At 38.2% G+C, this 16,878-nt stretch overlaps 1 protein-coding gene across 14 annotated transcripts in view; it reads right to left on the reverse strand.

The window, feature by feature from the left end:
* Positions 1-16,878, reverse strand: part of CADPS (calcium dependent secretion activator) — a 475,048-nt gene that overhangs the window by 128,574 nt on the left and 329,596 nt on the right. For all 14 annotated transcript variants that reach the window (XM_034956809.3, XM_034956818.3, XM_055110096.2 and 11 more), the window contains exons 12-13: positions 10,751-10,887; positions 7,174-7,361 (exon numbers count right to left, since the gene is read on the reverse strand). In XM_034956809.3, the coding sequence (XP_034812700.1) occupies positions 7,174-7,361; positions 10,751-10,887 (325 nt within the window). The remainder of the gene's footprint in view (positions 1-7,173; positions 7,362-10,750; positions 10,888-16,878) is intronic.

Here is a 16,878-nt window from a genome sequence, read left to right on the forward strand (position 1 = left end):
GTGTGTGTGTGTGTGTGTATGTGTGTGTGTCTGTGTGTCTGTGTATGCACGGGTATGAGAAAGAGAGAGGAGGGAGTTAGAGTGAAAGAAAAAAATGTGTTACTCATTTACTGCTAGGAAGGCATTCACCAAAAAGAAATAAAAGGAACCATTATGTGACATGGATTGAAACGGCCACCCAACATTGGAGGCAAGGGCACAGTCAATAGGGCAATCATTGTGGTCCAGAGGAGAGAAGATAGAGACCTAAACTATGGTAGTGGCATTGAAGAGAGGGAGAAATGGTGGACTTGAGAGATACTTAAGGGCGTTGTCAGGATATAGAAATTGAATTGTTGTGACACACTGGGGAGAAAGAGAAGTCAAGGGTGGCTCTTGAGGTTCTATCTTGGGCAACTGGGAAGATGAAACCACTTACTTAGGAATCCTGGCAGAGTAACAGGAGAAAAGTGAGTTCCATTTGATTGTTTGGTTACTCAAATCTTAATCTACAAGGGATCACATGGTCTCTGAACATGGGCAGCACCTTGGCTCCAAATACATCGCCCAAAAGAAATCTTTAGAGCACACTTTCAGAGATTTTTAAGATTCATACCCTCTTACATCTGCTTTACTCATTAATCTATGCAGCTTACTTTGGATTGGGGCGGTTGGCATTATAGATTTGTTAATTGCTGATACAATGTACTTTCTACACAGGCCATATGTGAAGAGCAGCACTGGCATTCAAGAAATGTTAAATAATAATGTAAATGAGAAAAATTTCCAATCCCAATAATAAAGGGATCCAAGGAACATTGACGCAACTTGCAATCATCAGAGCTGTTTGATTGCCTTGTCACTGTGGGATAGTGACCAAAGTGATGCTAATCTAAATGTCATCTAGAAAGAATACTAAAAATATTATGGTGAGAATTAAGTACTGCAACCTTAGAAGCTGATTTAAAAATTAGAAGATATAGCAATTTACATCTGTGGATTTTATGATCGCCAAATGCAACCAGCTGAACATACTCACATTTTCCTTTTTCTCCTGTCTCTCTTTTCAGAAAATGGGTTCAGTTTTAAAAAGTTAGTTCAAACTAATGTTCCCTCAATCAGTGGGTCTTGAACTTTGCTATATATTTAAATCACTTGAGATTTTTAACTCATGAAGTTTGGGCCACATTCCAGATTAATTAGAATCTCTGCAGGTGGAGCCCAGGCATTAGCATTTTTACCCTCTCCAAGTGATTCTAGTGGGCAGCCTAGTTTGACAACCAAAATCCTAAATATGTATGATCTAAAGACCAAATGCTTTAGATTCATGGTTGAGAGGGGTGCTTAGTAAAAGTGCAGATTCCCAGCTCCATTTAAGACTTGTCAAATGAAATTATTTGAGGATGCCACCTAGTACTCTGCATTTTATAAAATCCCCACATGATTTATGTGCACAATGAAGTGTGAGAACCACTGTACAAATTGAAAATCGGTGGTGGTACCTGTTAGGCTTTTAGACATAGGGTAAGTCTTGTGTAAAAGAAACAACAAATCCATGTAAAGGAAAAATGCAGCTCATCACCAGGGAGTTTGGTTTAAAACAGGGTTTCTTGACCTTGGCACTATTAACATTTTTGGCTTTGTTTTCAGGAGGCTCTCCTGTGTATTATAGGATGTTTAATAATATCCCTAGCCTCTACTTACTAGACAAAAATGGCACCACTCCACCCCAGCTGTGGCAATCAAAAATATCTCCAGATATTACCAAATGTTCTGTGTGTGCTGGGGGTGGGGGGTGGGGGAGTGGGGATTACCCCCAGTAATTCTAAAAATGCCAAACATGTGGATGGTTCCATACATCCCAGTGTTTGAAATTATGAACAGCAAACATCTTCCTGATTGACCAGATGTGTCTACACTTGACTACAGTAACTGTGATTCACAGAGCATAGTTTTTCATGGAGATGGTGCACAAGTTTCCAGAGCAGTTGGGAGAAACTTGGTCACTGCCACGTCAGTGGTCATTAATGATTTCCAGCTGCAGCAGGGCAAGGTTCTGCCTCTGCCGGTGGAAATGCTGAGTTAATAATAGGTAAAAAACATCTTTTTACCTAATCCGAATCTGGTTGTGAGATCTCAGTGGAAATGGGCTCTATTCAGTTAAAGGCAGTTAAAGGGCCATTGCTTTCATGAGTCATGAATTGCTTTTAAATCTGGAACAAAGAATAGATAACATCTCCACATCCAAATGCTGGTCATGCTGGTGAAAGGTTTGGAATGTGGTTTCCCCAATCCCAAAGGCAATTAATTAGTGTTCATAGGAGACTCTCCCCTTAGGTGGTATAAAACTCCAGATAAATTCTGGTTTTCCCCACAAAGCTAAAATCTCCAGGTAGGCCATATTAGTTTTGGCCATCTTCAGGCTTCTCTTTAATTCAGATGACTGCTGTAGCATCTCACCTGGAAATGTTGAAACAAATATCAAACGGCCAGGTTTGCCATCTCACACCATATACAAGTGCTAATCTTGGACAGGTAGGAAGGTAGAGTGGTTACAAATGCAAGCACCAAAGTCAGAATATCCATGTTTGAATCAGGCTCAGACAGTTATTTGTTATGAGTTTCAGGCAAGTGACTGAATTTATGTGAGCCTCAAGCACTCATCTATTGGGTGAGGGTAATAATGATATTTATCTCATATGAATGTAATAAGGATAAAATGAGATAACATATATCAACAGCACTTCACTTAGTGCCTGGAATATAGCAAGTAATTATTAAATGGTAGTGATTATCCTTATTTTAATTAAACTTTATTTATGATTATTTAAATTGCGCCTTCGAAAACATTTTTATTTATGAAACCTGACGATGGACTATTTCACTTGTTATTGTAATCCATAGAAGATAATTTTAGATGTTAAAGGGATATTACAGATACTATGATTCAGTCTGCTCATTTTACAGAAATGAGAAAACTGAGGCACAGAAACGGGATCTGATACTCCTAGATTTATGCAGAATAGGTTCTAACATTCAGGTCTTCAGCATATAAGTACAGTCCTGATGTAGTGCAAAAGGAAAGAGCTTTGGACTTAGAACATCTAGGTTTGCTACTTAAATTTACAGATGTTTGACTTTATCATCTGCAAAATGAACATAAAAATAGCTAATCTGAATATTTTATAGCAAATGTTTGGAAGCACTTTGTGGCTGGGTGCGGTGGCTCATGCCTGTAATCCCAGCACTTTAGGAGGCTGAGTCGGGCAGATTACCTGAGGTCAGGAGTTCGAGACCAGCCTGGCCAACATGGTGAAACCCTGTCTCTACTAAAAATACAAAAAAATTAGCGGGGCGTGGTGGCAGTCGCCTGTAATCCCAGCTACTCATGAGGCTGAGGCAGGAGAATCGCTTGAGCTCATGACGTGGAGGTTGCAGTGAGCTGAGATCATGCCATTGCACTCCAGCATGGGGCACAAGAGCGAGACTTTATCTCAAAAAAACAAAAACAAAAAAGTACTTTGTAAACTGTAGAATGTTACACAATTGCTACTTAATATTATGATTTCTTCTTTATTAAAAAAATGCAATGCAAACGAAGATTCTGAAACACACACATAAGCCTCAATAGGACCAGTCAAGATCCCTTTAGTTAGTTTTTCGTGGCCTAAGAAATAGATCAGGTTCAAGCAAGTGTGCCTTTCAACACTGGCCATTTGTTCTCTGCTCCACTTGGATGTTGAGCCTTCCAAAAGCAGCATCTTGGACAGCAGCCAGGAAGGCTTCCTCTCCGAAGCCTTGTCATTCTGTCAGACCTCACCTTCAGGCACCTACAACATTCTGCATGCACTTTCTTCCTAATTGCAAGTTACTGTTGCCTTGCGATCTAACTTTTACAGTGAAACACAAACAGAAATTGCATTTCACCTCTATCCTTACATATTGCGGTGAAGGAGATGGATGGCCACATGGAATCAGGGTTTTCTTTGACCTTCCCTATTGGACCCGCATATACTGATTGACAGCCTGCCACATTCTCTAGAAAGCAAAAGTTTGCATTTTCATTTGGCCTGTCTACAAGTGAACTGTATACATTTCAGGACTTAGAAATATTCAGTGAATAAATTTATAATGATGAAGTATACAGCATACACGCTTGAGAATTTTGGGTAGCTTGGCAATGCCAGGATCAGAGTCATCAGTTCTAAAACCAAACAAAAAACTTTAAAATGTCAGTGTTAATTTTGGGTGACGGTATAAAAGGTGAAGAAGGGCACAGAATAAAACTGGAAATAATTAGTAAACCTAGTTTAAAAGGGAAAAAGTTCACCAATTTGCCAATTTATAAACCCGCAAAGAAAGGACATAGGAAACAGGACAGGATAAACAAAATTTTAGAAGTTCAAAGTGCCTTAAAGGTGACCTCAGTATATAAGTGATTCTACTAAGAAGCATTAATTTGGTAATAGAATTTATCTTATGCCATTATTATAAATCATTATTTGAGATGAATTTCTTTTTATGAGATGAATGTAGAACTAATAGGTATTTGCTGAAAATGATGGCACTACTATAAATGCATAGGCCTATCTTATGCCAATCTATTTTATTTGCTCCTTAAGCATAATTTCAAAATTATAAAGCATGGGTTGCTTATTATGAATGACTTGGTAAGGTACCAGGCCCCTAACTAGATGCCACTAAAAAAGCAATCTGACTCACAATTCTGTTTACATATTGCTCAATTAGTCTTTTCAATATGAACACGTTTTAAAAGTCACTGAACACCTGACTCAAATTTAGTCCCAATACACGGTATTTTTGCCCATTGCTAGAATTTTTTTTTTTTTAAATTGCACCTTTGAAAATGCTTAAAGAGAGACTTTAGGAATACTCAAAGCTTGCAAAAGTGGAAGTGATGGCATGGATGGAGGCTTGGGGAAAGGGTAAAGATATTACAAACACAAGCCAATACACACATAACTTCTTACCTTTTCAGCTCTTGATTTGCCTGGGTTTTGGAATCTTTTCTTTTTTTGGATTCCTTTTTGGTATCTTTTTTAGCCTCTGGTTCAGGTGGGGAGGGAGTTTTGCTCCCTTCAGGGTCTGTATTTGGTGGCAGCCCACTAAGGTACACATGCATTTGTTGACTTTGGAGAGGGGGTGGTCGCATGAGGCATGCACAGAGTGTGGCCAGCCATAGGAGAATCAAGAGCACACGCACATGCACAAACAAAAGAAAGAAAAAGAAGGGTGCATGAAAAAGCAGGCGCAAATGCATTCAAACTAAAATAATAAGAAAAAAAGATGCAAACTTGCATAAGGAAAATCAGAACTGAAAAGAAAATAAGAAATCCAAAACTGTTTCCATGACAAGATGTATAAACCTAACTGTGAATCAAGTGGCAGTCTTACAATATGAAATCCAGACAATGTGTATCATAATTCATGATGATGTTTACCAGGGAGTTTACAAAAACACTTCATTATTTTATAACACTTTCTTATTCAGTAACATATGTAGAATACAGTGTGACAACCCAGAGAATATAATGCAACTTCTCTCTCTCTCTCTCTTTAAAAAATTCAGTCCAAGAGGCTGTAACAGATAGTCATCAAAGTGTACATATTTATAAAAAGCAGAATTATGCACAGATACCCCCCAGGTATCAGAGTTTTCATGAGTATCTTTTATGCAAATAAAAGGTCACGTGCTGGGCTAGCAAACCTCATAACAATGGGAGGTGATGATAACCTTGTTGCCTGTTAAATATTCAAACCTATGATGCTATTGTTATCTAGCTCTAAATGTTGAAGTTGCATTTCGTAAAAATACATCAGTGCTAGAAGGAGGAAAAGCACAGAAAAAATCCTACAGAGATTTTAGTTGTATAGCTTGCAAAGATGAAGACGACTGACACAGTTCTGATTTAAAATAAATGTAGTCAATTCTGGATTCTCCCACATGTGGATTTCTCCAGAGCAGCGACTTTTGCATCTGAGGCTGGGTTTCTGAAGCCACCTAGTGTTTCCTGGGTGTGGCTTCACTGGCTGTTGGTTGGGGAGCTTTGGGATAATATAGGCTTGTCTTTATACCAATGCAAGGCTACATACATTGAGATAGTAAACTGGCTGTGGCAGTGTGGAAATTTATTCCATGTCTCCAGAGCCAAATGGCAATGTTCTTAAATTATTTGCTGCTTTGCATTATTCAGAACATGGATCTTTTCCTCCAGGAGCTGGGCAAGGTCTAAAGAAAGAGAGTACTTAGTACAGAGTCAGGAGACTTGACGTTCTGGGCTTGTATATAAAACCTACAAAATGAGGGGGTTGATTAGACTGTGATCTCAAAAGTTCTTCCAGGCTCTACGGTTAAATTAAAAGTGTTATCATCATCTTTGCCTTCCAGCTTCACCTAGCTTGCTTCAGCTCTGGAAATGTACTTGGCTTCCTCCTTCTGCAGGACATTTGTACATGCTGTTCCTTTTGCCTGGAACCACTCAACTCCTACACACGCTTTAGTTCTCAGCTCCAGCATCACTTCCTCAGGGAGGTCCTCCTTGCCATCTTGCCATTCCATCTGAGTCATGTTTCTTTATTAAATTTTGTCATGGAATTTTATTCCCTTTCCTCAGAGTCAGAGCATCAATCTGAATGTAACTCTGCCCTTGTTTGATGTCTGGCTTTTACTCACCACACATACTAAATGTGTACCAGAGTGACTGACACTAAGGAAGTAATCATTAAGCAATTATGAAATAAATAACAAAAACAAAGGCAAATATTTATTGTTTTTGCCATGTTTCAGGCACTATGTTGAGCCCTTTATAGGTACTTGCATTCTCTCAACAACCCCAGGGGTATACAATCATCCCATTTTACAGACGAGAAAACCGTGGCACAAAGGGCTTAATTACCAACCAGGGTTATTGCTAGTAAATGGAAGAACTATGATTTGAATCTAGATTGGCCTAACTTCCGAGCTTGCCCTAGAAGCCCTGCTTGCCATTTATTTTAAGTTTCTTGAAAGGAGAAGAAAGTTAGTGCCCTTTGTGTGTGTGTGTGTGTGTGTGTACGTGTGCACATACCACCGAAGGAATGAAGACAGGCAGATCCTAAAAGCAAGACTAGCCATAAACCATTGCCAGTGCCATTTCTTAAGGATCACCTCTAGACACACGAACACACACTTACCTGTTCCCATGGACATGGGATGCACAGAAGGCAAAGCTGTAGTGAAGAAGGGTGGGGTCGATCATGGCGCCATTTTCTGCCCGTTCAAGCAAGTCTCTGAGGTAGCAGAGATGTCGGTGACACCCCCGGACTCCATTTCGGGCGCAATACTCGTCTAGTACAAACACCTGGCCAGGACTGAACCAGCCCTATATAAAGAATAAAGGAGAGACTTTCTTTTAAATACAGGTTGTTTTCTGGAGAGCTGCTAGAGTTGGGAGTGGCTAGAGAAGGGGACTGAAAAATAGCCAGAGCTAACACTCCTTGATTGCCTATTATGTGCCAGCCACTGTGCACAGCATATTGCGGTTTAGTCCTCACAGTGGAACCTATGAGGTACATTCTGTTATCCCTGTTATAAAGATGGAAAGATTGAGTTCAAGAAGGGCATAAAATTTTCTAGTGAGTGATGGAGGGGGATTAGCAGACAGCTTGGTTCCAGAAACAGGGTCTCACCTACTGCTTGAACACGGAACCATACAGGTTAAAGGAGTATTGGGGTGGGGATGTGGCAAAGTCGTGGTTACTGATAAGAGGAAATCATAACATTAATGCTCTTCATTGATATAGAGCTTTACACTTAACAGAGAACTTTCAGTTGAGCCCTATAGCAACTCTGTAAGGTAGACAGAGAAGGTTTATTTTAAAGACAAGAAAATGGAAATCCTGGTCGTTAAGTGACTCACACAGATAATACAAAACAGAGGCAGGACTCAAATCCAGCTCTGTCATATTCCAAGTCTTCTTGTTTTCTCTACTCTAGAGCATGAAGAAATTTTAGGGTTGATCTACATACATGCCAGGACTTCATAAATCCTTTCACTTTGGAAAGAGTGTTTTTTAAATTTTTTAAATGAAGGTAATAACGCAACTCTCCAAAGAGAACAGCATGGCTTAGTTTTCAAGTTGTGAATCAGATGTAATTCCATTAAACTGAGAGGAACTTCTTGTGTCCTGGTTTAGAGTTTTATTTTCTCTTCTGGTAATTGTTTGTATTCTTATTATTTATTTGCTTGCTATGGGACCAGTCCAAACTCTGCTATACAAGACAATGGGAATTCAGATCTCCAAATTAGAGCAGGTTTGGTGGCATGATGGGATGGAAATTGCTAGCCCCATTATGCACTTAAGAAAACAGGTGCTCAGAAAGGCCAAGTGAGTTGCCACTCAAGGTCACCCTTAAGCAGAGCCTGAAATAAAATTGTGTTTTCTGGTTTCAGTGTCTGTTCAAAGCAAGAAATAAACCAATTTAGGTGATACTTTCTAAGCTGGAAATTTGGGGCTATTTTAAATATAAACTTAATTTTACTTTGAGGGTCTTCTCTGAGTCATCTTTTGAATATTGCTCCATCTTGGGAGAGAAAAGGCAAAAAGAGAAAGTGACTTGGGGGCAGGTAGAGGCCACAGAAGTACAGCGAGAGAGGCCTTTGCAACACTCTAATCTTGTATTAGGGATCTGGGAATCTTCAATTGACAACATGCAGCTCAGTGATGCATCCAACGAAAGACGGCATCTTTCCTATTTCAAATTATAAGTTACTGCAGAGGGCGGAGAGTAGTCGAGGCAGTGGGCTGCCCCTATAGGCAACTTCTTTGCCACTCCATCTGCTACCCCAAATGCTAAATCTTAGAAACAACACTGCTGTGAAAGATTAAAATATATTTTCTACGACTCAGATGACACCAAGTCTTTTGTAGATGCCAAAATAGCTGCTTTGAAAAGAGTTGAAGAAATATCAATTAGGAACTCAGTCGAAGACACAGAAAAATTTATGTATCCCTGCTGGTCGGTCTCCAAAACTAACTGAAAAAAAGATTGTAATAATGAGAAAATGGAATATACAGAGGCAGGAGATAAGGTCCTTTTTAATTTCTGTTATTTTCTGAAATTTTGGAATAATGACTAATATATACAGGTATACAAATGGGGAAGGAAGCTATTTTATGCTATTCATAATTAATTTTAGATTCTGGACCATAATTTTAAGCCTATAAGTAATTAATGGAAAGCAAGTTTTAATATTTCATTTCTGGTTTAATTTTTTTAGAGAGCATTTATAAACTCTCCTTCACAGTGAATCTCAAAACAAAGAAAATTGTTTTAAAAAATGATAATGTGAAAAAGTCTTGAAAATAATATACCTCAAAAAAATTCCTTAAGGGAATAGTAATTATATATAAAAGGGAATGATTTAAGTTCAGAGGCATATTCTTACAAGTTTAATGAATGCCATTTATAATTATGTGAACAATCACATAATTGTACAAAACACATTTGAGAAAAATTGCCTTGCAATGCAAGGTAAGCTTTTTTCTTTTTCTTTTTCTCTTTTTTTTTTTTTTTAAGTCAAAGTGATGTGTTCCTTTCCAATTTGGCAAAGTTCAGATCCTTTTGATGAAGGAATTCTAAACCTGAGATAATCAATGAATCTTTCATGAGATACAGATTAATAAATTATTCCACATAATTCTGTTTCTGTTTTTAAGACTATTTTATCTACAATTTTTTATATCTTGGCTTTTGGTACAAAAAAAGAAATTTAAAATAAAAATTAGAAAAAAGAAAGATTGTCATTATACATATTAGTATCAATAATATGTTAACCCTAGTTATTATATAGTATAAATATTACATAGAGATATTTTTCTCAACTTTAGTGTTTAGAATCAGGGATGAGAATTTTCCTCTATATAAAGACATTTCATCATTTTCCCTCATCTTTCCTATCTATAAAGTGGGATTAATAGCATTTACTTTTAAGAAATGAAATAACAATTTATGGCTTGAGGAAGAAGTAAATTGGGTCTTTTTTTAGGCGTTTGAATTTGATAGTTTAAAGCCAAAAATGTATCTTCAGAAATCCAGTAAAGATATAATAGCACTCCCTTGAATTTAAATCATTTAAATCTAGCTTTAAAATAGGATTTCAGGAAATATTGATACTCCTGCTGGATAGATAGCTGAATTTCCAAATAACTAAAGCACCATAAAAAATTCCCTGAAAGGGTGAAAAAATGCTGTAAATATTGTGAAGAAAAAAAAAAGCCATCCAAACAAACAAACAAACCCAAATCAATTTAGCTTATGAAAAATAAAGTTTATTTACAAATCATTTTAACCTTTAAGAAAATACACAAAGAGAATACATTCATGTAATGAGATAGGATTACCAGATCTGGGATGGGGAGGGAAGGGCATCTTAAACTCTAAGCTACTGAGGCAATTTTTACAAGTTCTCCACAAGCAGGTGCCAAACTCGATTACCCTCTTGGGAATATTTCTCATGTAGCAGCTGAAAAGGGGGAAGCTAAGATAGGGAAACTGGGGAATTGGATCTGTTTCTACTGATAACTTCCTCCCGCTCAGTCTTGTTTCTTTGGTAAGTAAAACTATCTCAACCCAGGAAATCGGGAACACATTTATAATTGTTAAAGGGATTCTGTAATGGAGAAAAGAGCTTCTGACATAAAGGTAGAGAAATATTTAAATGAAAAAAATGTTATGTTTAAATTGCTGTAGACCAAAGAATATACTTGCCAGGCAAGAATAGGAATCATTAAGTCTGTGATCCAAAGTAAGGCGTTGTACCATCTCAAAGAGGGAAGCGTGGTCAAAGTTACAGGGGTTGGAAGAGATAAATTCATCCATGCCATGTTTTTGAGCTCTATCTGCGTCTGTTCATTTATACATGTAGAGAGAGACACAATTTAGAGAAACACATCACATTTTCTTTGACATTTCAAATACACAGGAATTCACTAGACATTATGAACGTTAGCTGTTTCCCCGTTGCCTCCCACCAACATCCCCAAGATATTCTTTTTACGTCCCATTGTCAACTTGCATCACTTACTGGTGAGTTTATTGCATTTAGGCAAGAATATATTGGCATCAACATGTTTATCAAATGATCACATTTCCAGTGCATTTATGTTGTTCTTTAAAAACTAAGCATAAGACCGTAACTTCGCCTGCATTTCACCAAACACTGAAAGCAGATCGGATCTTTGCTTAAGATAGCCTATTTAGCTTTGCTGGTTTTTAATAGATTCTGCCATTCCAGTGGTTATGTCTACAGCAATTTCTCTGCAATTATTGGGATTATCTGGAAAAAGGGTTATGCTGATTTTCAGCAAAGTGACAATATTTATATCGTCTTCTTCCAAATCCCCATTGCCAATTTGGTTTCATAAAAGGTTTGAGTCCCCACCCTGCAAAATTAAAAATAAAAAAAACGATTTTCATTGAAACCTGGAGATTAAGTTAAATGGGAATTTAGTTTGTGAAAATCAAGGACATTTCCTGATAGTGTGCTTACTCAGTTAGCAAAGCTTAGGAAAGAGACAAACAAATTTACTCAGCAAGGGCTATGATCTGCCATTTATTGTGAATTAATAGTCTCAATGTATTCACACTTTTCCTTACGGGGTGAAGGCTGTAGGCAAAACCTCCTAAGGGCTAACTAATTAATCTCAACATGTGTAACTAAAATACACTATACTCAACAGGCAAAATAACTCAGAGAATTCAACTCGTGTGTGTCCAGGCAAATCCTAAAGAGGTAGAAATGAAGGTGCTCTCCATTAAAGAAATTGGCTCACTCCACCTCATCTTTACTGACTCTCCTGATACGCAGACTATGGAGAAAAAGAATCTTCTATCAAATCGAGCAAAAGATTTTATTCATCCTTTTGCATGAAACATTCTACTGGAATACGGGGACCTGCCAGGAACTAGCAATGCTGTCAGGACACGGGAAAAATCGATTTCTGACTTGGGAGTAGTTTGGATAACATTTTCATGTGTGGCCTCAGTCCCAGGCAGCTTTTTTTTTTTCCTCTCCCATGCTTGGGGTATGGCTGTAAGCTCGGGTTATGGTTAGCAGTGTCACTTCCAGATGATGATTTCTCCTATTATTATTGATACTGTATTAATAAATCATTCAAACCTAAATCCATGGTATTGTCAGATTTATACCTCCTTATTGTTTGACTTTTTTAAAAAAACGTTGTCATTTTTCATAGAAGCAGCAAGTGGTCCTTGTTTGAACGAGATGTGTCGTTTATGCCCAAGACTCGCAGAAGCAACGGTTTCCAGAAGGCAAGTTGAAGAATGTGTATTTTAACAGCCAAATCGCTCCATTAGAATAACAAAACACAGCTTTTGGAAAGGATATCACATGTGCAGGAATTATATTAGAGAATCTGAGAGAATCCTCCTTGCTGCATTAACTGCCTCAGATTTATCCTCAGGAAAGTGCTTTCAACTTGAGGTTGGCTGCTTCATCTAGGAGGCTTCTTTCAGTTCGGTTGTTTGGTCTCCAAACTACATTTCTTCTTTGACTTAGGATGGCCAGGAAGTTGTTGCTCCTGGGAAAGCTAGCTGCTTCTAGGGCATGTGTGTGACTCCTCTGGCCCAAGGCAAGTGTCTTAAACCTGCTCCAACTGTAGTCTCCCCTGGCATAATGACACTCCTGCAATCCAGGTGACATTTCTGTATCCCCTTTGATAGACTCTGCCCTCTCACCTCCAACCTGTCAGTCCCAGATCAATTTAACTCAGGAAAAACTAAGCATGGGGTACACACGAATTGCTCATGCTGTTTCATCCTCATAAAAAGCCTCATCCATCCCTCGCCTCCCAATTTTAACAGATAGATCAGGCATTTTGGCTAGCAGCAGCTTCTTGCTCTCGGGTTTCTCAGAAAAGGCTGCAAGCTGACAAACCGGCCGGGGCCTTACTCTGCCAGTTTGGCTTGGCTATTTTATTGCCTTCAATTATGATGGTACAACTGGTCATTTAGCTCAGAGAGAAGGGGGCTCTTTTGTAGCTGTTAAAAAAATATGGCACATGTTTCAAGTCTCTTTCTCTTTGTTTGTTTGTTGAAACTCTTGAAAACTTTGCTGATGACCTATTTCACTTTGCTGGCCACTCAGGAAATGGATCTGAAAAGGCGACTTGGCTCCTTTACGGAGACCTGGATTCAGACCCACTCCCCACCCCTCAGTCCATCACAATGGCTCAATGAATGCAGCTTTGTGGTGCTAATTCTAGTCGAAGTCTAAAGAACAATTTCATTTTTTACTAACGTTTTAAAGCAAGCTTACAGAAAAGCCTAAAATCAGCCTGCTTTCATTTTCAAAAAGTAACCTTGTCAAAATAAAACTTCCTTTTCCCTTCTTCCTTTCTTTCGTCTTTCTCTCCATCCACTTGTAGCATGAGCCTAGGACTGGATCTAGGAGGTCTAGATTTTAGGTTGAGCTCTGTTTTTAAAAAACTGTAGGATGCTGGCTGAATTGTTTATCTCTCTGAGCATCACTTGCCTTCTGTGTAAGAGGAGCTGAATTTTCAGTTCCCTTCCTGCCGTTATAGGCTGTAATTTAATGATCCTTAAGATCCCTTGCGCACTATGTGTGGAATGGAGCTTAATGCAGTGGGAATTTCCAGCAAGTAAAGCGAGCAGCCTCTGGATTTTACTTGCCCCAAATTATCATCTACTCAAAATTGGGCTCATTATTCTAATGGTTCCAACAACTCAAGAGCGCTTACAAGGGTGGCTGGCTCCCACAAAATCTTTGAGTTTCATTGAGCTTATTATATTTACTGAGCTTATTATGTTATTAAAAAAAAAAAAAAAAAGAAGGAGGAGTAAGCCAGGAGTGCTGTTTCAAGGTGCTAATGAAAAAAATCTGATGTTTAAGCTCATCCAAGCAGGGGTTTCGGTATTTTTTGTTTGTGCCACATTCCCAGCCCTAGAATAGTACCTGGCACAGAGTAGGCACTAAGCACATATTTGTTAAAATCATAAGTTTATCTTCTCAGAATAAATACAGAAGCTCACTCTATTAACAAATATTTTTCTTTCTTGATTTTATGGAATATTTATATACTACATTGATTGGAAACGGCTTATTTAATGGGAGCTAGCATAGCAAGTGGTTAAGTGGCTGGGCATAGGCAGGTCACAAACACTAGATTTGAGACTAGCTCTGCCACCACTAGGTATATGATATGAGGCAGGTTGCTTAATGCCTCTGGGCCTCCTTGGCCTCATTTGTAAAATGAAGTTAAATTCAAGTCCACCCTCAGAGGACTATTGAGAGGATCTGAAAAGAAGTACCTGGAAAGTACCTAGGGCCCTGGCATATATTAAGGGCTCAATAAACATTAGCTAGGAGTAAACAAACAGGATCTTTAGTGTTTGAAAAGCCAGTTTGCTTCAAGTAGTTAGTGAGCCAAGGATGTCTCTGCATTTATAGCTAATGTTCTATTCCTTCTTTGCTTCTTAAACCTTATCATTTCTAGGAAGCTGGGAGTCCTTCTCTATCTCTCTGCTTTATTTTTCTTTTCTGCCCCTGCATAACCAATTCCTATGTCCTGTTTCTGTGTTTTCATTGGGTTATTTTCCAATTTCTCTGTGGTCAAGACACATACATAAAATTGAATCCCTTGGTAGATAACATGTTCTGTGACGGCAAGTTTCTAATCTGTTATTTCCCCTGCCAGCTCTTAGAGGAGCCAGGTCCTCAGGAGGGGTTATTAACTGGCTTACTCTGACACCTTCATCCCAGTAAACTTCTCATTGACTTTATTAAGGAGTCACACACATGGGGATTCAGATGGTATCTTGCAAATCCAAAAGTAGGAACATGTGCTCTTAGGGGAAAAAAATCTTATAGAAGGAAACAGAATTCTAGGTGCAGGTGTCTTTGGATACCATTCAGATTGTCTGCCTGTGTCTCCATACATGTCTAGGACCATATGCATTACATATGTTGTCTATTTTAAAATAAAACACTGCAGTGGTCCAGCTGTTCCAAATTCTGTTTCAAAGAACTTGTGGGCGCTTCCCAAGCAACACCATACAGTCATTCTTGCACTGTCCCGGTCTGTTCTTCCACAGTGTCAAACATAAAAAAAAAATGCTCCTTGCAACTCCATTTTTTCCCTGTACAAACAGTTGGAATTGGTTGATTAAAGAAAAAGAAAACTCCAATGTTGACATTAGCAGAGGGAAAACAGCCCAGAGCAAGCAGTATGAAAGAGTCAATTCCTGAATTCAGGACATTCTGGGATCACTTCCTTTGCCAATATTTGGCATGTGTCAAGAGAATGAAAATGAATTTGAACATCGGGTTAAGCAAAAAGGAATTAGGAGGGTAAAGTGGCGCTTAAAACCCCAGTGATGTTTGGATGATCTCTTGCTTTGGGAGATGCATCCTAATGCTCTTTTTCATTAACCGTATTTTTCTAGAAATCAACGATTGACATTTTAAGAACCAATTTCAATCATCTTTACCTTTGTCAGACCTAGTCTTAGGAAGTAGTTCCTAAGTCCTGCTTGGTCTTCAAGGGCTCCAGATGTACTGATGTACTGAGAGTGAGCTATATGATTTTATAGGCTCTGCAGCTAGGGCATAATTCAACACACCTTGCAAACATTGCTACCTGTTTCACTTCGGGGGTTTAATTACATAAGGATTTTTCAGTCCTTTATGACATGGGCATAGGAGACTGACTTCAAACTAAGCTTGGATGGATAACGCTGCTATTGGTACTGACATTAAGAAATTTCAAGCACTGTCAATGGTTTCTATGACATAGATGCAGGTTGATGAACATACAGACTTACGGAGAGCAGGTGCACTTTCAAGCGGAAACTAGTCTAAACCTTGCCCCAAGTTTGCTTGGAAGTAATTTTGGCTTGACATTTAAGGAATGTTGGGAAAACACTGGTTCCTAAAGTGATACTATTATGTGGGTTTTATAATCTCATCTCATTTAATCTACTTTATTAAAATTCAAGTGGTATGGTCCCTAATTGACTACTCTGTCATCTATGTTGTTCTTTGATCATGATATTTGGGTTCATTTCATGTTTGATAGTCTTTTCCTTTTTTCCTCCCTCACAAATGAAAACCATATACTATTTTTCATGATCTATTATCTCAGTATCAAGCACACTTATATGATCTTGTTTCTAACATATATATTTTTAGATAGACTTGCAATAATGTCTAGCAAATAAATGTAATTTTCCTGGAAGAATAATGTAGTTTTCAAATTTTTATTTTATTGAAATTTTCCTATTATACTAACAGCTTAGGGATTGAAGATAAAAGGTCAAATCTACCTTTTTATTCTGTAATATTACATTTTGGAAATTTTTCTGGGCTAGTGAAAAATTCACTGTTGAAAATAATTATGATTATATTACTAACAAATTGTCTGAAAGAGGCTCTTCTCTCTCATGAATCCCTTTTGTAATAAGCTAGAGGTAGCTGTTTTAACATTGGAATTTAGAGCACAGTTATGGCTGTTGCTACTCCTGATGGATGCTAGAGGCAAGAGAATAGCTAATGCAACTCTAAAGTCATCTGTGAACCCAAACTGCAAATTAAAAGGTGACTTTGTATTTCTCTTATACGGAAAATGTGTGCTTGTCATATCTGCTTGACAGTACAAGAGTGAATGTATGGTTTGGACAATAACGAACAATGACAGTAGTCAGCCTCATCAGAAGACATGAAATAAAGAAATGACAATGATTGATGGCAGCTGGTTGTTTATGGATTTTTCTAGAAGAGCTTTCCTTGGAATAGTCAAGTAACCAGGGGATGTTGTGCCCTGCCTGAGCTCTGCACAGCAAGCAAAAGACTGGTCCTC

This window comes from Pan paniscus, chromosome 2, assembly GCF_029289425.2.
Source record: "Pan paniscus chromosome 2, NHGRI_mPanPan1-v2.0_pri, whole genome shotgun sequence".
NCBI lineage: Eukaryota > Metazoa > Chordata > Mammalia > Primates > Hominidae > Pan > Pan paniscus.